The sequence below is a fragment of the Monosiga brevicollis genome, genomic scaffold (genome assembly GCF_000002865.3).
Source record: "Monosiga brevicollis MX1 MONBRscaffold_47 genomic scaffold, whole genome shotgun sequence".
NCBI lineage: Eukaryota > Choanoflagellata > Craspedida > Salpingoecidae > Monosiga > Monosiga brevicollis.
Window position 1 is genome coordinate 100,863 of NW_001865084.1, and position 19,345 is coordinate 120,207.

Consider the following 19,345-nt stretch of genomic DNA (forward strand, 5'->3'; position numbering starts at 1 on the left):
AGGATGACGACGGCAGCGATGGCGGTGGCCGGTGGTCGTTGGTGGAGAAGCTCCGAAGAGGGAATAAGGCGCACGGGCCATCGGGAGAATACATGCGCCTGACGGTTCCATGGCAGATCGCGCCAGCAAGTGTACCAGCGATGGGGGCCAGTGTTTCATGTTGCCAGTTTTGCAGTCACGTGCCAAGCAGGAGAGCCGTGGGTCAGCCCCCCTTGAAACGCGTGCCGCACGGGGGCTATAGCTTAGTCGCCTGAAAGCTGGTCGAGCAGTGCATTCGGCCCGATCTTGTCCTTCGCTGCCGTTGATGCTCCCGTTCCACAGACTGGCCCTGAACTGGGCCAGCGCTGCCACTGCAAAGCTCGATCCTTCTCAAGCCACCCATGTCTAACGCATGGAGGTCTCTGTAACACAACCCCCCGAACACTGCACATATGGGAGATGCAGCACATGCACACGCCTCCAGCGACTCATCCAACGCTCCCGACAAAACTGGAAAGAAAAAAAAAATGCTGATTTTGAGGACTGTCCTCGATCAGACGCGCGCGCTCCTGCAGCTCCTCTCGCCCAGAACTGCAGATCTCCATCACCTTCCCCCCTCTCCCCATGTGCCGGCCAGCTCCGTCGCGCACATGTAGCCAGAGTTTGCGTAACAGAGAGAGACAGAGAGAGAGAGAGACAGACAGAGAGAGAGAGAGAGACAGACAGAGAGAGAGAGAGAGCGAAAGAGAGAGAGAGAGACAGACAGACAGAGAGAGAGAGCGAGAGAGAGCGAAAGAGAGAGAGACAGACAGACAGACAGAGAGAGAGAGAGAGAGACAGAGAGAGAGACAGACAGACAGACAGAGAGAGAGACAGACAGAGACAGAGAGAGACAGAGACAGAGACAGAGACAGAGAGAGACAGAGAGAGACAGAGACAGAGAGAGACAGAGAGAGACAGAGACAGACAGAGACAGACAGAGACAGAGAGAGACAGAGACAGACAGAGACAGAGACAGAGACAGAGACAGAGACAGAGACAGAGACAGAGACAGAGACAGAGACAGAGACAGAGACAGAGACAGAGACAGAGACAGAGACAGAGACAGAGACAGACACACGCACACCAACATGGTCAACGTTTGCACGTTTTCGGCGGTATGTTGTCATCATAGGGACATTGTGTGGATGCGTGTGCACATCGGATTAGAGCGCATGTAGCGTGGTGTTCATTTGCCGCGGAGTCGTGGCAGGACAGGGCATGTTGGTAGATCAACTTTGTTGTTGCGTTGGATTCATCATGTTCATGTGGGCGAACAACTCATTCGTCCAGATCACAGATCAGCTACTACTCTTTTGACCTTGAATTGTGAACAAAGAGTCTCAGGCTGCATGACGTGTGTCGATCAAAAGAAAAATATGCTTGAACCACGATGCATTCCATCAAGCCCATCAGGCACCGGGGAGGGGCCCCCAGGCACTTTGGCATACGAAGGAAACAAAGAAAAAAGGGAAAAAAAAAAAGAAAGGAAAGGTGAAACAAAGCCAGCAACACGGCAGAGGAAACACACGACAAAACAAAACAAAAAACAAAACACACAACAACAGATTGGGTTGCGCCCGAAGGGCGGCTCGCGGGCGATCGGAACGCCCGTGGCTAATCCCGGGCGTGACGATCGCGCGCACAACTAAAAGTAATCATCGAGGTCCGCATCCGCAAACTCATCCTCATCAAACTCCATGGCTTGGAAGTCAACTCGGTACCGCAGCAAACCTGGATACCACCGCAAACAAACGAGCAAAAGGTGCGTGGAAACACACGGTGAGAAAAAAAACAGACAAAACGGAAGGAAGGAAGAATAAACAAGCTACCAAGGTGAACCATGCATGCTCACTGAAACGTACCGCCGATACCACCAAAGCCACGGCAGAACTGCGAACCCTCTTGGGAACGATCCGTCACAATCTCCAGAACGGTGCCAAACTCGCGGTAATGGTTGGCCATCCACTCGAGCAGCTGCATCTTGTCAATCGTCTCGAGGTCTTGGCCATCCTATCGCCCAAAACACGCACACCCCACCCCATTCAGAGAACCGCACTGCCCACCCCAAGCGCTGTCCACAACCTTACAATGGATAAGCGCAAGCCAACCACAGCACTGACCTTGTCCTGGAAGTGAGAGGCATCGGTCTCTTGATCAGGGCGGAGAAACTTGACCTCCACCTGACCGTCTGGGTTCTTGAGCTCATAACGCATGGTCTCGAGGTTCTCCCACACCATCAGCGTTTCGACAGCACCTGAGCATCATGCCGGCATGGTCAGCACTCTTTGGTACAATCGGGCAGAACTACAATTCAGAGGCCCAGAAACGGGTCAAAGGCCCCAACGGCAAGCCGTACCCATTTCGAGAGCCTTCATGGTGTCCTCGACGCCAAAGCAATATTTGCCCGTGTCTTGCGAGATTTCATCAAAGTAGCTGGCAATGAGCTTCTTCTCGGCGATGAACTTGACGTTGGAGAGGACATCGGTGGAAAGCTCGATGGCCTGGTTGAAGCCGTTCTCGCCACCGTAGGACACATCAACAATGTTGATAATCTTCTCTGCAAGACGCTGGTCGAACATGCCTGATTGTGACAGCTCCGTCTTGAAATCGGCCGAACCGGCCAGAATCAGACCCGAGACGTTGATCTAATGGACCCCAAGACCAAGCGGATGTACATGTGAGCCACAGCAGGCGATTCTCCTCAATCCCCCCCCCCCCCCCTTCTGTCCCTCTTTAAAAAAAAAAAAAAAAGAAAAAATCAACGGGATGGGCATGAAATTGGACCTTGTCGTTGGTGATGAAGAGACGGACGGCTTCTTCGGCCACCTTGCGAACGTAGTTGTGACGCTTTTCCATACGCAAACGCGCGAAACGCACAGCGGACTGACCACCACGACCTGTGTACGATAGTCCAAGCAATTGACGATGAGGGCCCTGCTAACAAGTGGCAACAGGCCGCGGTTTGCCACAGGCCAATCGCGAGGCCACTGGCGCGTGAACCTGGGAAACTTGGAGATTGAAGGGCAACGCACCGTGCTTCTTGGGCAGGTCGACGGTGAACTTGTGCAGAACATCACGGGTGTTGCCACTCAGGGTACCAAAGAGCGAACCATTACCTATCAGCCAGTGCACGCATGTCAGAAGGGCGAGACCCGAGGCCAAGGTCGAGCGCAAAGGTTGCCTGACACGGATGGCGTGGGCCAACTAACCATCCATGACAATGAAGCCAAACTTGGAGTCGTCCTCGAGCAGGGAGCTGAGAGCTTCAGTGTGGAACTTGTTGTCGCAGAGGTAGAGGGAGGTGTTGATGGGCTTGAAGGGTTCAAAATCAATGTTGACCTTCTTCTCCTTGCCCTCATCCGTCATGATGGTACCACAGTAGACGACCAGACCATTGGGGGGAACTGTCAAGGTTGGGGCGGGGGAGGATAGCGGTAAGAGAGTGACCGAAGAAGGAAGGTCCAGGTGCCAGGTGGACAGGCTTACCCTTGGTGTAGAGCTTGAGGCGCTGCTGCACGGAGGTAATGGCACCAAGCACGGAGAGACTAAGCAAAATCACGAGTGGGTTTATGGATGAGATGACAGGTGGCCACGCTCTCTTGAAGCAAGCTTGTGCCAAAGCTCGGGCCTGCGCCTGGGTGAGCATCACGTGGGGGTTCAGGACGCACCGGTTGACGCGGCTCTTGATGTTGGAGGCCGTGCCGTACTCGTCGGCCAACATCTTTTGAACGCGAGCCACCTGATCCTTTGGGGGAATGATGAGGGAGATCATGCTGGTACCGTTGCTACAGATGACAATAGACACCAGTCGAGGTAATGGCAATGATCCAGGAGGTGAGACAGGACGACGTTGAGCGCGGCGGCGGCCACAACGGAAGAGCCAGCAGTTGCAAAAGTAGTCCGAGCGGAGGCCGAAAAAAAAAAAAAGAAGATGCGCACAAGCCGCAGCCGTCTTGGAAAGAGGCATGGCAGCGAGTCAACCAACCCGCGGGCAGCTTCCAAGCTCTTGATGAGCTTCTTGATCTTCCACATCTCAACATTGTGATCTTCGGTGTCAGCCATCTTGAATGGTGCGTGCGGCTCAAGAGAGGTAGTGGCGGCGGCGCGACAGCTGAAAAAAAATCTTCTTCAAGAACCTGAGCAGCGTCATACACCCGTCAACATGTGAGGCTGCGGTGGGGAGCAACAACCCACATCAACACCCAATACCACAGGTATATCATGCACATCTGCCACCAGGTCGTCAGACCACCCAGCTCGTTCCCTCCTCCTTCTGTCCCCCCGCCCCGCTGCCCTTTTGACACACCCAGACGTTCAGAGAGAAGAGAGAGAGAGAGAGAGAGACAGAGAGACAGAGAGAGAGAAGAAGAGCGTGACCAACCTTCCACGTGTGTGTATGAAGAAAAAGACACAAGAGAGGAGAGAGAGAAGAGAGAGAGAGAGAGAGAAGAGAGAGAGAGAAGAGGGAGAGAGAAGAGAGAGAGGCGAGAGAGAGGAAGAGAAGAGAGTGAAGAGGAGAGAGTGAAGAGGAGAGAGTACAGTAGTGAAGAGGAGAGCGAAGAGAGAGAGCAGAGAGAGCGCAGATACTCTCTTGAGAGAGGGCCAAAGTGTAATGGTGATCACACTTGGAGAACTGGTTGATGGCTTACAGTTGGTAATGGGAACTGGGAACGGAAAAAAAAAATGCGGCAGCCGGCAGTCTGAAGGGTTGGACAACACTGACCAGAGCACAAGCAAACGAGGATGAGAATCAATTGCTTCCAGCCCAACCAGCGTCACGTAACTGCAACAGCCCGCTTGTGATGGACGGCTCATCAGAGGTTACATAACCACAAAAAAAAAAAACATTGTCCTGTAACAACGCACACGCTTCCTTGAGAGCAAAAAAGCACCCAAGGTGGGACTCGAACCCACAACGTCCGCCTTAGGAGGGCGACGCGCTACCATTGCGCCACTTGGGCTTGTCGATGGACAACTGTTGTGAACAACAACAGCTCTTCCGCATAAATAACTATATAAATGGCGCTCTACTCGAATGGCTTGCCCATTTCTCTCTTCCCCTTTTGTCTGACAAATAGGGGCCAACTTTTTTTTTTTTCTTTTGATGAGATTATTATCAACATGCACACAACGACAACTCCAATCTGATCAACGATGGTACACCTTGACGTTGGGCATGCCGACGACCGACAAGCCCATGGCCTTGGCCATACGGCCCAGGCCCTCAGTTTCAATCTGGTGCTCAAATACTGCGAGTCACGACGCCAAAAGGGTGAGGGTACGACGAGAGAAGGGGCCCCTGTTTAAAAAAAAAGGCATGGCGGTACGCACCAAAAGTGGGAAAGATGAGGCCGGCACGGTGAGCGGCGCCGCGTACGAGCAGCATGGCTCCGCCCACGCCATCTAAATCCACAATCTCTTGGCCACCAAAGTCGTTCATGTGCTTCCTGTGTACACACGTGATAAAATAAAAACATGCATGAAGCAACAAGCGGGGTGGTGTGCAGAGGCGTCAACATGGTTGAGACGCTAGCGATGGTGATGGTGACATACCGTCGGTTATCCTGACCGGGGTAGCCTTCCAAAAGGAGCGCATCCTTGGGCAGGTTTTTCTGGCGAGCTAGGCTCTCCTTGGTTTCTGCCCACGAGTTGAGATCGTAGGTACGACCTTCCTGCGGCAAAACAATATGCGGTGCCACCAGATCTCGCTTGGCTGACAACAACCTGCCAAGCACACGCACGATCCATGTTCGAGGGCGAAGAAATTGAAAACAACAACAACGACGACGACGACGACGACATCCACCACCACCACCACAAGAACAATAACAACAATAACAACAATAACAACAACAACAACAACAGCAACAACAGGCAAAACTACAACGACAGGTCGAAAAGTCAATCCAGAGCCACGTAGAGGAACCGGCAGCTCACCGGTTTAGAGTATTGGCCGGGAAGGAATCGAGATCGCTATCGATCCAAAGCACCCAGTCCTCATCTCGAAGCGCAACAGTCAAAAGTATGTTGCGCACCTGCCGGCATCATACTCAAATCAGCTCGATTTCGGCCATGGCCCCTTGTCCCTGACCCAGCGTGAAAGAAAGGAGCGCACCACCGCGAGATTGGCACGCCGGCGCTCTTGCTCGCCCAGAGCATGCCGTGCCGCCTGCGACAACTTGTAAGACATATCATAGCGTACGAGCATTGTGCGGCGGTACTCTAGTTGCAGAGCCCCAAACGCCGAAAAGCATCACGGAAAAGGAGAACGTGAAAAACCAGACACAGATATCATGTCCACGGCCCGCATGCAGCCAGGAAGCCAGCTGGTCAAGAAAAATGTGCTAACCTGTCATCGTGTTGAGTTTTTTAAGAAGCATCGGCTCGGTTTGGTCGGTGTTGTCGCCCGTCAAAATGGCCACAGAGATGAGATGTCTGCCGGCATTGCAACGTCAGCGTGTGAGCCCTGGGCGGCGCGTTGGGCAGGTGGATGCACTCGGCAGCACACCGTCAGGACTGCTCTCCTGCTCTGCTGCGTATCTCGCTTACTTGGGATAGTCGAGGCCCTCGAGGTTGCGAAAATAACGGTCCAGCTTTTGCTCGCGCTGGCGCATGGGCGTGAGCACGAGAATGGTTGGCTGGTCGCTCTTGGGGCGAATCTGGATGTGATCGGTCTTTGTCTGAGCGGCTGGCGGAAGTGCTCCCGCACGGTCAGACGCTTGGCGCTGGTACTGTTCCTTGAGGTCGGCAATCTCCCGACTCTGCTTCTCGATCAGTTTGCCCTGGGCGGCGAGTAGTTGCTGCGCCCGTGCGAGCGCGGCTGCCGATGCCTCCCCCTCAGCGCCCTTGGCTGCAGCCGCAGTTTGCACCACGGGTGCCCGAGACACATTGACAAACTCACGCACAACCTCATGCACCACAACAGGCTCCGGCGTTGGGCATGCCGCGTGGTTCAGCGTGATGCGGTAGATCATTGCCACTCCGCCAAGAAAAAGCAGTGCCCCCAGCACTGTATGATACCGGATCGCCATGGTCGAAATCCCGCAGCCTTTGCAATCATGCGTGGCCACCCAGATCAACACCGTCAATGCTAAACGCTCAGCCGCAAGCTAAAAAGAAGAAGAAAAGAAGGTCTCGTCTACCTCTCCCCCTGGGTCAAGCCCCCCGCCGCCAACGCCGCCAAGGGCCTTCACACAATTTGTGAAGCGAAAAAGTGTGTGTGTGTGTGTGTGTGTGTGTGTGTGTGTGTGTGTGTGTGTGTGTGTGTGTGTGTGTGTGTGTGTGTGTGTGTGTGTGTGTGTGTGTGTGTGTGTGTGTGTGTGTGTGTGTGTGTGTGTGTGTGTGTGTGTGTGTGTGTGTGTGTGTGTGTGTGTGTGTGTAACGTTACAGCACAAAAAACATAAAAGAAAGACACACAAAAAAAAAATAATAATCTTGTTCCTTATGATGATGCTATGGCGAGCCGCCTTGAGCGAGAGGGAGACGCAGGGGGCGTTTGGCAGGGCAGGTTCAAGGACAGTTTGCAGGTCAAAGCGAGGATGACATGGTCGGGATTGAATCATTTAAATTTGTCAAGACAAGAGGGCGACTCGGCAAATAGCAGCATGGGAGGCCAAGGCGGAGAACGGCGGGGAAAAGAACAGGAGGGCACGAGACATTCAACGCGTGGCTTTGTCCACAGAGGCGAATCAAAGAATGAAAGCTAAAGCACACACACACACACACACACACACACACACACACACACACACACACACACACACACACACACACACACACACACACACACACACACACACACACACACACACACACACAAAGATACGAAAAACAATGGCACAAAGAGCCAAGTCCCGCGGGGAAAGAGCTTATCCACACATTCAGGTGAAGGTGGCGAAGAGGGCGCCACGGATGGATGACAAGAAGACGGATCAAGTCGGACACATGCAAAAACAAGGGGGCAGATTAGTTTAGCTAGGAGTTGAAAGGCACGGTAAAGGGGGTCAAAAGAGGGGAGCCACTTGGTCGCGCAGAGAAGCGGGGGCAAGATGGGAGACGCTGATCAAAGTGGGCAAAGGTCTTTAAAAGGCTGATGAAGCATCGAGGTCGGGAAAAGATTGCAAATGGTTGGCGTCACTTGGCATGGGGAATATAGACGAAATCTGAATGGCGAGTGCCAAATACACCACTATCCGCGGGCAAGGTCAGTTGATGGGACGAGGTGAGGAGAAGTGTATCGAGATGCAAGGCCAAGCATTGGCGGGGCAATTGCAAAGAGACCCCACCACAACACCGGCAAGAGAGCTGGAGACACATCAGATTGAAACGGAAAAAAAGAGGATACTCACCCTTTAACCTTTGACTTGATTTGAGGGTTATACTTTGTGGCAGGTGGAGTGACCTCCTTGTTTGCTTTGGTTTTGTGGCGTCCGGCAATGGTGACAGCCGGTACATTGCGCTTGCTGCCGTTGAAGCCGACGACGGCATAGTCAGCAGGACCGGGTTGGCCTTTATTTTTGGCGCTGGCAATGCGACCGCCCATGGTGAAGGCGGCAGCCGTTGACTTGGTTGACAATTGCGATTTTGTCTGCTCCAAGCGAGCCAGAGAGGCAGAGACAGTGAGGGAGATGGGCCGGGACAAAGGCCACACGCATCGCGCCAGCAGAGCATGGATTCATCAAGGCATTGGCGCTTACCATGAGAGAGGGGGGTACAAAAGTGTTGGGCCCTGGGGTGATGGTGTCATCGGCAGCAAATTTGCGTTGCCCCATGGTGAATGCCGGTGCTCGGCGCACACGGCTTGTCGTGACAGGCGCCGTCTCGCCATATTGATTGGGGCCTATGGGGGGCAAAGGTCATGCAAGATGTGGGTTTGAGCACAAGTGTGGCGATGCTGAATAGGGCCGCATTCGTTTTGGTATTTTTACGAGCAGCACCGCTGATACTTGGGTGGGGTATGTGAGGAAGAGGGGGTCGACTTACAAGGGGTCACGTCTTTAGGCTTGGCGGCGTGTCGTCCGGCCATCGAGTAGGCTGGCTGGCTGTGGGCGCCACGAGGCGTCAGGGTGTGATCATAGTTGTATTTGGGACCGGGGGAGCGTTCCTTTTCCGATGGTTTGGCATTGACGCCCATGGAGAAGGCTGCGGCGCCCCTGTGAGGGGGGCGCAAAATAACCAAGACGGATGGGAAGCAGATGTGCATGAGCATGAGGAAGGGGAAGGGGAAGCGGAAGGGGAAGCGCAAGAGCAAGAGGAAGAGGAAGACAGGAATTGACGAAAATGGAGAGCGAGACAGCCAGGGAAGGGAGGGCTCGGGAAGAGGAGCTTACCGCTTGGTGGCGTTCTTGCCAAGGTTGCCAAAATCTGAAGGAAGCTGGTAGGTTGCGGGGCCCGGGCCGCGGTTGGCGGCCGCGACTTCGCGCTTGCTCTTTGTGATTGTAGCCGTGTGAGCAGGGAGCATGGCGGAGTGAGCCCTTGGCGACGGCAGTAGTGAGGGAGGTGGGGTTGAAGTTGAAGCGGGTTTGGCAGCACGCAAGGGTGGTGGAAGATCAAGCGTTCACAGCCCCTCTTGAGTGTGTCTCTGTGTGCGTGCGTGTGTGTGTGTATGGCAGCGGCGCTGTGCTGTGCTGTCTAAAAGTCAAAGTATGTGATGATGGAACAACCAACGGCAGCCGAACACAGCAAGGGCAATAGCCAAGCTGAAGCCTTGTGTGTGTATGTCTGCGTGCGAGGTGGTAAAAGACAGAAAGGGCAGACGGGGAAAAACCCCGGAGACAGGGCACACACTCACCTGGCTGACTTCGGTTGTCATGGCCGGATCGGTACGAGCTAAAGTGTGAGCTGCTTGTGGTGCTGCTGTCGCCAACATGATGGTCCTGTTGAATGCCTCTCTCTCTCTATCTCGAACTGTAAATCTCTCTTTAAAGCTCTCTCTCTCTCTCTCTCTCTCTCTCTCTAAATCTCTCTCTCTCTTGCGTCACATTTATAGCGCAATGTGCTGTCGCAAATGGAATGTGTGTGTGTGTGGAGGGGGGTGTACAGGTGATGATGAAGCCCCCCCACCCCCACCACCTACCTCACTGTCTCCCTGAGTCGGAGAGGGGGGTGCGTTGTCAAGCAGCCGGTGGGAGCATATGAGTATGGGAGATATTCGAATGCAGAGTATGGGAGACGGACAAACGTGGATGGACCGGTTCTTGCGGCTTTCCCAAGAAAGGTGGAGGGGGGTGTCACATCGGATTGGGGGACGAGGGATGGGGCTTGCTGCAAGCCCCCTTCTGTCGTCGTGTCGGTGTCGGGGTGGAATTGCTGGCCGACGTGCTCGGGCTTTTGGGGCAATGTGTTACAATCGGAAGTGGGCAGGCGGTGCGGCAGTGAAAGGGAAGAGAAGAAAAAAAAGATTGGGACCACCCATCAGCCGTGTGCATGAAGGCACACAATCGACGGTTCCGAGAAGAAATTCAGCACACATCCTCCTTTGCGTCTCCCTCTGGCCTTGGGTTGCTGCGGCTGCCGTTCGCTTCCATAAGATTAGGATGGTCGTGGTTGCACGCACTGGCCACCGGAGACGACGGGCGCCGTCCTCCACACCAGCACAAAGGTACAACAAAGAATCAATGCTGGAGCGGACACACACACACACAGAACACAAACAGGCCCAGCCGCAGGCGCGGAGCCATCTCAGACCAAGGACTGACAACAAGTCGCCGTCGCGAAAGAAGGACATGGTGTGACAACCCGAACCTTGCAGCAAGACCATGGGGTTTTGTAAAGTTACATCTACCCCTTTAATATAATTTATCTGACATCTGACAATTCGAGGGGAACAAAAGAGCGGGTATTATGATAGTGCAGCATTAGTTACACTAAACGCGATCTGAGTTAAAATCACAATTGCTTGAGCTGTAAAAACAGCGTCTTGTTCAATACAAGCTTACCAGCTCCCGCCAGCCCGCTGCAAGGCTACTCCACTGATCTTTGCTTGCAAGCGGATGATACAGAGGAGAGAGAGAGTTGTTGTTGTTGTTGTTGTTGTTCACTTGTTTCGCAGGAGGTGAGCGACACAACGCACCGAAAAGGGCAGCGCGTCATCTGTTGGCAGTGGCATGGATATTGAGTATGAGAAGCAAACGGATACAGAGAGATGGACGGAAGCATGGGGGGAGGGGGGGAAGAGGCAGTGTTCAAGGGACCGGAATGCATTTGATAGAACAATGAACGCAGGCCCGGCAATCTGTCGAGTTTGCATGTGCCGCACTGGGCTTGACTGACACTGAGCGATCGGCTGTTGTGCGCCGCTGGGCGGTGCTCGCGCTCACCCATACACTGGCGCCTGTACCTGTTCACACCCTCATTGCACCCTGACGCATGCCTTGGTCTGCTGTGTGTCTGTCCTTGCTGCCGTGACAGGGTCTGCTTCCTTGCGTCGTCCCTCCCTTGGACCTGATTGTGCCGGGCTCAGAGGCCAACGCGCGGTGTGTCGTTGATCGCTCACGTTCGAGTCGCCTCCTGTTCCCCCCCCCAACCCTTGTCCCCCAATGTCTTTCTCACTTATTTTGATCCTTTGCCTTGCCTTGTGATTGAACGCTCTCCCCTCTGCCCTCTTTTTTTTTCACACGGCTGGCTTCATCTGTACCACCTTCTTGCCGCTCTTTGACTTGTCGACTCATGTTCGACTCTCCATGCAAACAGTTGGCGCTTCTGACACCGACATCATGTTTGAGAAAAATCTCTCAGATTTGATCCGCGGGATCCGTGCCCACCCTGATGATGAGGTGTGTTTCAAAAAAATTATCATTTGGCTCTCCCTCTTGCCCAGCCAATGTCCAACTGCGCACTGCAGTGCACATACACACCCACGCATACGCGCGCGCGCGCGATGTCGCCTCACGCCCCACACGTTTGCCGACACCAAAATTTGTCGTTGTTGCAGACCAAATACATCAGCAACTGCATGGATGAGTGCCGCAAGGAACTCAAGAATCCCGATCTCGACGTGAAGGCCAACGCCATCGCCAAGCTCACCTATGTGCGTTGCTTCTCCCCCATCTGACCCCGCTCGTTTGCCATGTCAAGAGCAAAGCCTTGTCCAACGTTGCAAGCTCATCCCAATTCAATCTTCGCCCGTGCCCGCGCCTGTCGACATGGCGCCTACAGCTTCAAATGCTTGGCTTTGACATTTCCTGGGCCTCGTTCCAAATTGTCGAGGTCATGACCTCGAAAAAGTTCTTGCACAAGGTTTGCTCAACCCATTCTCGTCTCTCCCGTCCGTCACATTGCTAGTCTCGTCGGTCTCTTGGCTCAAGCACCTGCACACTCTCACACATGGTTCAATCCGTCTTTGATAATCAACCCTCCGTCCCCCAACCTCCTTTCACGGGACAGCGGATTGGCTATCTTGCGGCAGCGCAAAGCTTCCATGAGGACACGGATGTGCTCATGCTCACCACCAACATGCTGAAAAAGGTCCAGACCACTCTCTTCCGCCAGATACCATTGTCTAGTTGATACGGCCGCCTTGGATGACGCTGTCTCACCAGCCGCATTGATGTTCGCCGCCATTTGATCATTTTCGACACCCACAGGGCCTCACCTCGCAGAACATGTACGAAGTCGGCCTGGCACTCAACGGCCTCAGCAACTTTATGACCCCTGACTTGGCACGGTATGCCAAACAGTAAATGCCCCCAACCACATGCACCAAAACGCACAAATATTCTGGGGTCCGCCCTCTCCCTCTGGCTGCCCTCCGCATCATGCCTCACGGCCTTCTGCTGCCTGCTGCCTTCCTGCGGAACAGCGATCTGGGCAACGATGTCATCACTTTGATGACCTCCGTTCGTCCCTACGTGCGCAAGAAAGCAACGCTGTGCACGTACCCGCTCTTTCTCAAGTACCCCGAAGCGCTGCGTGCGGCCTTTCCCCGCCTTAAGGACAAGCTGGAAGACTCGGACCCCGCCGTTCAGAGCGCTGCCGTCTCCGTCATTTGTGAACTCGCCCGCAAAAATCCCAAGAACTACCTCTCCCTCGCACCCACCTTTTTCAAGATTCTAAACAGCTCGCAAAACAACTGGATGCGCATCAAGATTATCAAGCTCTTTGCTGCCCTCTGCCCCCTGGTGCGTTGGCCCCTTAGCTCGCCACTTGACTCAATGTTCCGCGCCGCGTCTTTGTGTTCGCTGCCCCAGCCTCTGCCTGATCTGTCATGACCTCTGTTCTGTCGGTCGTTTCACCAGGAGCCGCGCCTGGCCAAGAAGCTGGCCGATCCCCTCACAGACCTGATCAACAGCACCCCGGCCATGTCCCTGCTCTACGAGTGCATTCAAACAGTGCTCTCTGGGATGCCCGAGCATGTCTCGACTCTACAGCTCTGTGTCCAGAAGTTGCGCATTTTCATCGAGGACCATGACCAAAACCTCAAATACCTCGGTCTGCAAGCCATGGCGCAAGTCCTCAAGATTCAACCCAAGGCCGTTCTTCCGCACCGTGACCTCATCATCGAATGTCTCGATGATCGCGACGAGAGCATTCGTCTCCGTGCCCTCGATCTCCTTGCCGGCATGGTGAACAAAAAGACGCTTGTGGACATTGTGCGCCGCCTTCTCGTGCATCTTGAAAACTCTGACGGGGCCTCCTATCGCGACGAGGTCGTCTCAAAAATTGTTGACATGTCGGCCCAGAACCACTACCAGTTTGTCGTCGACTTTAAGTGGTATGTTCAGGTCCTCATCCAGCTCACCCGTGTCGAGAACACCCGCCATGGCCGCCTTTTGGCCACCCAGTTGATGGACGTGGCCATTCGCGTCAAGTCCATCCGCGACTTTGCCGTTCCCGCCCTGGCGGGCCTGCTCCAAGAGTCCCGTCTCTTCTCCAGCACGATCAACGGCATCAATGAGGTGCTCTACGCCTCCGCCTTTGTCGTGGGCGAGTATGCCGAACACCTCACGGATGAGGCAGCGGTCGTCGAGGCCCTGCTTCAGCCACGTGTCGCGTCCCTGCCCGCGCACATTCAAGCCGTCTGCGTGCACAATACCCTGAAAATCTACGCTCGCCTCACGGAGAAGATTCAAAAGGGGGAGGGCAGCGTCGACAGCCTCAACGCCATTGTCAACGTTATCACCTCTCGCATCCCCCTCTTTGTTCAAAGTGGCGACCTCGAGGTCCAGGAACGCGCTGTCTTTGTCGGCGAAATGGTCGGGTTTCTGGCAGCACAGCGTGAGAAGGGTGAGGCTCTTGACCACGAGCTGCTTCAGCTCTTCGCCGAAGAACTCAACCCCGTGGCCCCCAAGGCCCAACGCAAAGTGCCCGTGCCCGAAGGCTTGGATCTCGATGAATGGATCAACACCCCACCTGCCTCGGACGACGAAGCCGATACAAAGGATGATGACGATCTCGACTTTGGCCTTGACTTTGGCTTTGGTACCACCCCTGTCGGGGCTGCTGCTGCTGCAGGCCCACGCTACGAGGACGAAGACGAGGAGACACGCAACCGCAAGCGCCAAGAGCGCCTGGCCATGCAACAGGCAAACCCCTACCATCTGGGTGGTGCCACGGGCGGTGAGCGTCACTCCCCCGAAAAGGCAACCTTCCAAGACGTGAGCGACATTCCTGTGGAACAAATCCCCATTGACCACATTGAGGTGCAAACACCCCTCTACGTGGGTCTCGATGTGGCTCCGACCATGCCCAAGAAGAAGAAGAAGAAGAAATTGTCCAAGAAGGAAAAGAAGGCTCTCAAAAAGAAGGGGTTGCCCGTGCCGTCAGACTCGGAATCCGAACCCGAACCCTCCATCGAGATCCAGGCCACAGAGGAAATGCCCGACGGTGTCGCGGACAGTGACCCCGATGACGTAGGTACCCCAGTTCGTTCGGAACGACTTGACCGTTTTCACCGGCAGGGCCCAAAAAGGGCCAGCAGAGGAAAAGGCGAAGAAGCCCGGAGGGAAGGGAGAGCGCGTTGTTTGTGTCCTTGTGTTCCACCCAGCTTTGGTCCAGCGCACCGTACTCACGCGATTCGCATTGGAACCCACAATTAGAACAATGATGTGGATGATCCGCACCGGGCCCTGGACATCGACCTCGATGCTCCGATGGATGCCAGTGAGATGGTGCTACCCACGCCCAGTCACCACGTTTCCAAGGGCCTGAGTGCCGAGGAGCTGGCCTCGCTCGAGCGCCAGCGTGCTCGCGAGGCCCGCAAGGCCAAGAAAAAAGCCGACAAGGATGGCAAGAAGAAGAAGAAGAAGAAATCCAAGGAGCACGGTGAACACCACACACACCAGCATGAGCATGTGCACGAGCACGAGCACGAAGCCGAGGCCGAGGCTGAGCCTGCAAATGTCGAGATTGTGACCGAGGATGCCGAGCCTGGTGGGTTGCCAAATTTTGTCTCCGCGCCTTTGCGCGATTGATACTTGCCTTGAGCTCTCTGTACTTTTTTTGAGCTCTCTTCTCACTCAGATGCGCCTGCTTGATTGTGGCAGAGGCTGTTGTTGAGGTGGCAGCCGAGCCTCCCGTGGCCGAGGCAGCGGCCGGCGAGACCAAGAAAAAGTCAAAGAAAGACAAAAAGGATAAGAAGGATAAGAAGAAGAAGAAGCACAAACACCACGATAGCGAAGCACCAAGCTCACCAAGTGCGTATCTTGTTCTTGACTTGACGGCACGCTATGCGTGACCAGGCTCGACCTGTCCGTGTAGGCACCACTGCTCTCCGCTTTGTTCAGGGTCTGATTTGCCGCTGTATGGCACTTGTCTGCACCCCTCTAGGTTTGGCGTTGCGCCCGCTTGTCAAGGGCGATCATCTGGCTTCTGCCTACGCCATTTCTGTAGGTCTCGCAGCTCCTTGTACCTGTCACTGCTGGCAAAGAGCGCTGTTGCAGACCTCCTCTTGATTTTTTGCCTTGATTTTGACAATCGCTAGGGTCTGGACAAGCAAGTGCAAGTCACCTTTGTCTTTCAGAACATCGTCGAAACCGAGGTCACTCTGAAGAGCCTGCACATTGATGAACCGGCCTCGAGTGTCAAGGTATGCCTTGTTTTCCCGCTTTGTATCGGGATGCCGCTTCAACTCATACCCATACCCGTTCCCACATGCAGGTGGCGTCTCAAGAAGGCTTGAACGAGCCGCAGACTTTGGGCATGTCGACGCAGCACAAGGCTGTTGTCACCTTGAGCGTCGAGGATGCAACCAAACCCGTGACCCTGACGGGCAAGGTTGAGTATGCAACAGCGGACACTGCTGACGGCGAGCTGGCGTTTGAAATTGCTCTTGGCTGCTCCACTTTTTTCAAGCGGGAGGCGTGCTCCACGGTGCGGACGAGGCTTGCGTGCAGATTGGCGTTTACATGCTGTGTGCACCCCAGCTCCACGACTTGATCTTTGGTGGTCTGACCCTGCCGACTTGCCTCTCGTGTTGTAGGATCGCTTTACGGAACAGCTGTCGAGTGGGTCATTAAGTGCGAGCAAGAGCGAAGTATTTTCTTGCAGTGCTCCGTTTGCGCAGGGTGTGCATGCCATCCATTCGCTTGGTTTTGCGGGTGTCGAGTTTGTGGATCAGGCTGCCTCGCTCTTTGGTGAATCAGTCAATGGTGATGTCGTATGCATCCTGGCCAAGGATAAGGGAGAACAGTCAATATCGATCGATTTCAAGGCTTCAGCCGAATCGCTGATTGATGGACTCGTGTCGGAGATTCGCGCGGCCTTGGCCAAGTAAATTAGCTCTGCCTGTCTTTTGAGCGGCATCGTGAGTCATGTTTCTGGCACCGTGTGCGCGTGTTATCGACTCTCTGGTGCACTGTTCATGATGATCCTCAGACAGTGTGCTCAGAGCAGTGTGCACAGCACGATGACAGACCATTCTACTGTTTGGTTTGGTCGAATTTTTTTGTGTATTGAGCCCTTTCGGCTCCCCCCCCCCCAAGCTTTATATTTTTACCGTGTCTCCTTCCTCTTTGCTACGTTAGGCCCGCTCATCACACCACCCAATTGCAATGAGCTGTCAAAGTAAACTCAATCTTGATGTGTGTGAATGCCCCTCTCCCCCTCTATTTCGCGAGGCGCTGCTGTATTTGTCGAAGGGAGAGGTCATGCGATGCGATGGCCCGAAGGCGAGAGCCCAAGCACTTGTGTTTTTTTTTTTTTTTTCAACCAGATTGGAGCACGCCCACAACAAAACACACCTAAACGAGAAATCCCTGGTCAAGCCGATTTAGGCCAGGCGGTTCTCGCAATTGAGGTCCTTGAAGCTCTCCTCAAGACGGACAACCATGCTCTCCTCGGCCTTGCGGAGCCAGACACGGGGATCATACTGCTTCTTGTTGGGCTTGTGGTCGCCATCCGGATTGCCGATCTGGCCCTGGAGATAGTCGTGCTTGTCAGCCTCGTACTTGCGGACACCATCCCAATAGGCCCACTGGGTGTCGGTGTCAATGTTCATCTTGATAACGCCGTGCGTGAGGGCGGTCTCAATCTTGTCCTTCTCCGATCCAGAGCCACCGTGGAAGACGAAGAAGACGGGCTTGTCTTCATCGCAGCCAAGCTTTTCCTTGATAAAGGACTGCGAGTTGCCCAGAATTTCAGGGGAGAGCTTGACATTGCCGGGCTTGTAGACACCGTGCACGTTGCCAAAGGCGGCAGCCACGGTGAACATGGGGCTGATCTTGCTGAGACGCTGGTAGCACTCCCACACGTCCTCGGGCTGGCTGTAAAGGGAGTTGTTGTCCACATCCGTGTTGTCCACGCCATCCTCTTCACCGCCGGTGATGCCGAGCTCAAGCTCAAGCAGCATGTTGATCTGCAAGGGGAAGAAAAGCCGGCAAGAGCTATGAGGCACGAGCCGAAGCACTACGGCAGTCGGGGCGATGACGTGAGATGAATGGACAAACCTTGGCGAAGCGCTTAAGGTAAGACTCGCAGGTGGCGATGTTGTCCTCGAGCGACTCCTCGGAGAGATCGATCATGTGAGAGGAGAAGAGGGGCTCGCCTGTCGTGTGTGTGCGAGTAAATTGCAAAACAGTGAGAGGTTTGTGTGCATGGAGATGCATTATGCTGTGTATGACATAATTGAGCTGCATACTCTCAGCACTGGTGCCAGCATTGACCACAAGTACACACCGTGCTCCTTGAAATACTTCTCATCAGCCTCGAGCATGCCGTCCAACCAGGGCAGAAGCTTCTTGGCGCAGTGGTCTGCGCGGGCCGAGCCATGTCGAGCAGGACAGTGATTGACGTGAGCAATGAGCAGCAAAAATGGGTCCCATGACAAATCATTATTGCAACATCGAGCACACCACACTGGTATGAAGGGAGGACGAGTCATACCCGAGTGCAAGATGACGGGGACACCGTAGTGCTCGGCCATGAGGCGAACGTGGAAGGCGAACGTGACGGCGCCGGCAATGGAAGCCTGCTGCTTGTCGTTGGGCAGGCTCTTGCCCGCGAAGAACTGAGCGCCACCCTGGCTCACCTGTTGGACATTGACAAGGCAAAAAAAAAAGTAGAGCGTTTGAGAACAACGGCATGGGGTGATAAACACACACACACACACATGCAGGCTTGGGCCTTTCAAGCAAAGGGGTGAAGTACAACGCATAATAGGGAATTGGAATGGGGTACAGGTGCGTGGGGTTGTGCGTCGTTCAGCGGATCGTGTTGGGGGAAAAGGCTTACCTGGCACATGACCGGCGAGTTAACCTTGGCGGCAGCTTCGAGAACGGCATTGACCGTCGAGGTGGTGGTGCAGTTGACGGCGGGGATGGCTGAAATAGAGTGCAGAATGGGTTGAGAACAGGCACACGGGGTGCACAGAGCAATGGCAAGAACAAGATCAAGTTTTCGACTCGACACGGCGAATCATACCAAAGCCCGTGTCCTTGGCGTACTGCAGCAGCTTCAGGAGGTTGTCGCCGGTGACAACACCTGGCTTGATATCCGAAGGAAAACCCATGATGCTTGTCTAGAGGCACAAATCAAGCACGTACAGGGGCGTACAGGGTGAGGGACGGGTGTGGTCCGACCCAGCGACGAGCCGAAGCGAATCGAGGAACCAAGGCTCCAGCGATTCGATCCAGTGATTGAAAATCATCAAAGACCAACCTCTGCTTGTCGAACACAAAACTGAATGCAGCCTAAGCAAGCACACACCAACCAATGACACCCATGAGCCTGCTCCTACCCACACACACTCACACGGGGATTCTATGCACTCCCGCCGCCACTGCCACTGCACCAACCAGCGCTACGAGAGCGAGAGAGAGAGAGAGAGAGAGAGAGAGAGAGAGAGACACACACACACACACACACACACACATCCAGAGCGTAAGTTGTA

General features: G+C 54.5%; 5 protein-coding genes across 5 annotated transcripts; 1 reads left to right on the plus strand and 4 right to left on the minus strand.

The window, feature by feature from the left end:
• Positions 1-583: 583 nt before the first annotated feature.
• Positions 584-1,111, minus strand: MONBRDRAFT_30293 (uncharacterized protein; the record flags this gene model as incomplete). Its single annotated transcript, XM_001750753.1, has 1 exon — positions 584-1,111. The coding sequence occupies one exon, from the start codon at positions 1,109-1,111 to the stop codon at positions 584-586; it is 528 nt and encodes a 175-aa protein (XP_001750805.1).
• Positions 1,112-1,328: 217 nt separating this feature from the next.
• On the minus strand, positions 1,329-7,153 carry MONBRDRAFT_34718 (uncharacterized protein). Its single transcript, XM_001750754.1, has 18 exons — positions 6,571-7,153; positions 6,371-6,456; positions 6,137-6,243; positions 5,959-6,056; positions 5,575-5,745; positions 5,353-5,468; positions 5,175-5,270; positions 4,328-4,665; positions 4,007-4,083; positions 3,690-3,806; positions 3,508-3,566; positions 3,231-3,425; positions 3,054-3,137; positions 2,806-2,918; positions 2,378-2,666; positions 2,142-2,275; positions 1,884-2,031; positions 1,329-1,752 (listed from the first exon to the last, which is right to left on the minus strand). Exons 1-18 carry the CDS (start codon positions 7,050-7,052, stop codon positions 1,667-1,669), a joined length of 2,796 nt encoding a protein of 931 aa, XP_001750806.1. The 5' UTR covers positions 7,053-7,153; the 3' UTR covers positions 1,329-1,666.
• Positions 7,154-7,723: 570 nt separating this feature from the next.
• On the minus strand, positions 7,724-9,481 carry MONBRDRAFT_30295 (uncharacterized protein; the record flags this gene model as incomplete). The annotated part of the gene is made up of 5 exons (XM_001750755.1): positions 7,724-7,888; positions 8,378-8,608; positions 8,718-8,860; positions 9,004-9,173; positions 9,351-9,481. 5 exons carry the CDS (start codon positions 9,479-9,481, stop codon positions 7,724-7,726), a joined length of 840 nt encoding a protein of 279 aa, XP_001750807.1.
• Positions 9,482-11,735: 2,254 nt separating this feature from the next.
• On the plus strand, positions 11,736-16,732 carry MONBRDRAFT_30296 (uncharacterized protein; the record flags this gene model as incomplete). Its single annotated transcript, XM_001750729.1, has 14 exons — positions 11,736-11,795; positions 11,954-12,049; positions 12,178-12,258; positions 12,406-12,486; positions 12,606-12,685; positions 12,821-13,139; positions 13,257-14,439; positions 14,473-14,870; positions 15,057-15,390; positions 15,504-15,653; positions 15,787-15,845; positions 15,941-16,045; positions 16,117-16,329; positions 16,439-16,732. 14 exons carry the CDS (start codon positions 11,736-11,738, stop codon positions 16,730-16,732), a joined length of 3,453 nt encoding a protein of 1,150 aa, XP_001750781.1.
• Positions 16,733-17,049: 317 nt separating this feature from the next.
• Positions 17,050-19,135, minus strand: MONBRDRAFT_39295 (uncharacterized protein). Its single transcript, XM_001750756.1, has 7 exons — positions 19,114-19,135; positions 18,877-18,973; positions 18,688-18,776; positions 18,340-18,484; positions 18,133-18,207; positions 17,904-18,001; positions 17,050-17,812 (listed from the first exon to the last, which is right to left on the minus strand). Exons 2-7 carry the CDS (start codon positions 18,962-18,964, stop codon positions 17,228-17,230), a joined length of 1,080 nt encoding a protein of 359 aa, XP_001750808.1. The 5' UTR covers positions 18,965-18,973; positions 19,114-19,135; the 3' UTR covers positions 17,050-17,227.
• Between the last annotated feature and the right edge of the window lie 210 nt (positions 19,136-19,345).

What these genes read in the sequence shown, in the direction of transcription:
- MONBRDRAFT_39295 (XM_001750756.1), bottom strand. Translation starts at nt 18,964, where the DNA reads ATGGGTTTTCCTTCGGATATCAAGCCAGGTGTTGTCACCGGCGACAAC. An exon ending in CGCCAAGGACACGGGCTTTG is followed by an intron (nt 18,777 to 18,876) that starts GTATGATTCGCC and finishes ACTCTATTTCAG; the next exon opens with CCATCCCCGCCGTCAACTGC. An exon ending in GAAGTATTTCAAGGAGCACG is followed by an intron (nt 18,002 to 18,132) that starts GTGTGTACTTGT and finishes CACACACGACAG; the next exon opens with GCGAGCCCCTCTTCTCCTCT.
- MONBRDRAFT_34718 (XM_001750754.1), bottom strand. Translation starts at nt 7,052, where the DNA reads ATGGCGATCCGGTATCATACAGTGCTGGGGGCACTGCTTTTTCTTGGC. An exon ending in TCTTCATCACCAACGACAAG is followed by an intron (nt 2,667 to 2,805) that starts GTCCAATTTCAT and finishes GGGGTCCATTAG; the next exon opens with ATCAACGTCTCGGGTCTGAT. An exon ending in CATGAAGGCTCTCGAAATGG is followed by an intron (nt 2,276 to 2,377) that starts GTACGGCTTGCC and finishes CATGATGCTCAG; the next exon opens with GTGCTGTCGAAACGCTGATG.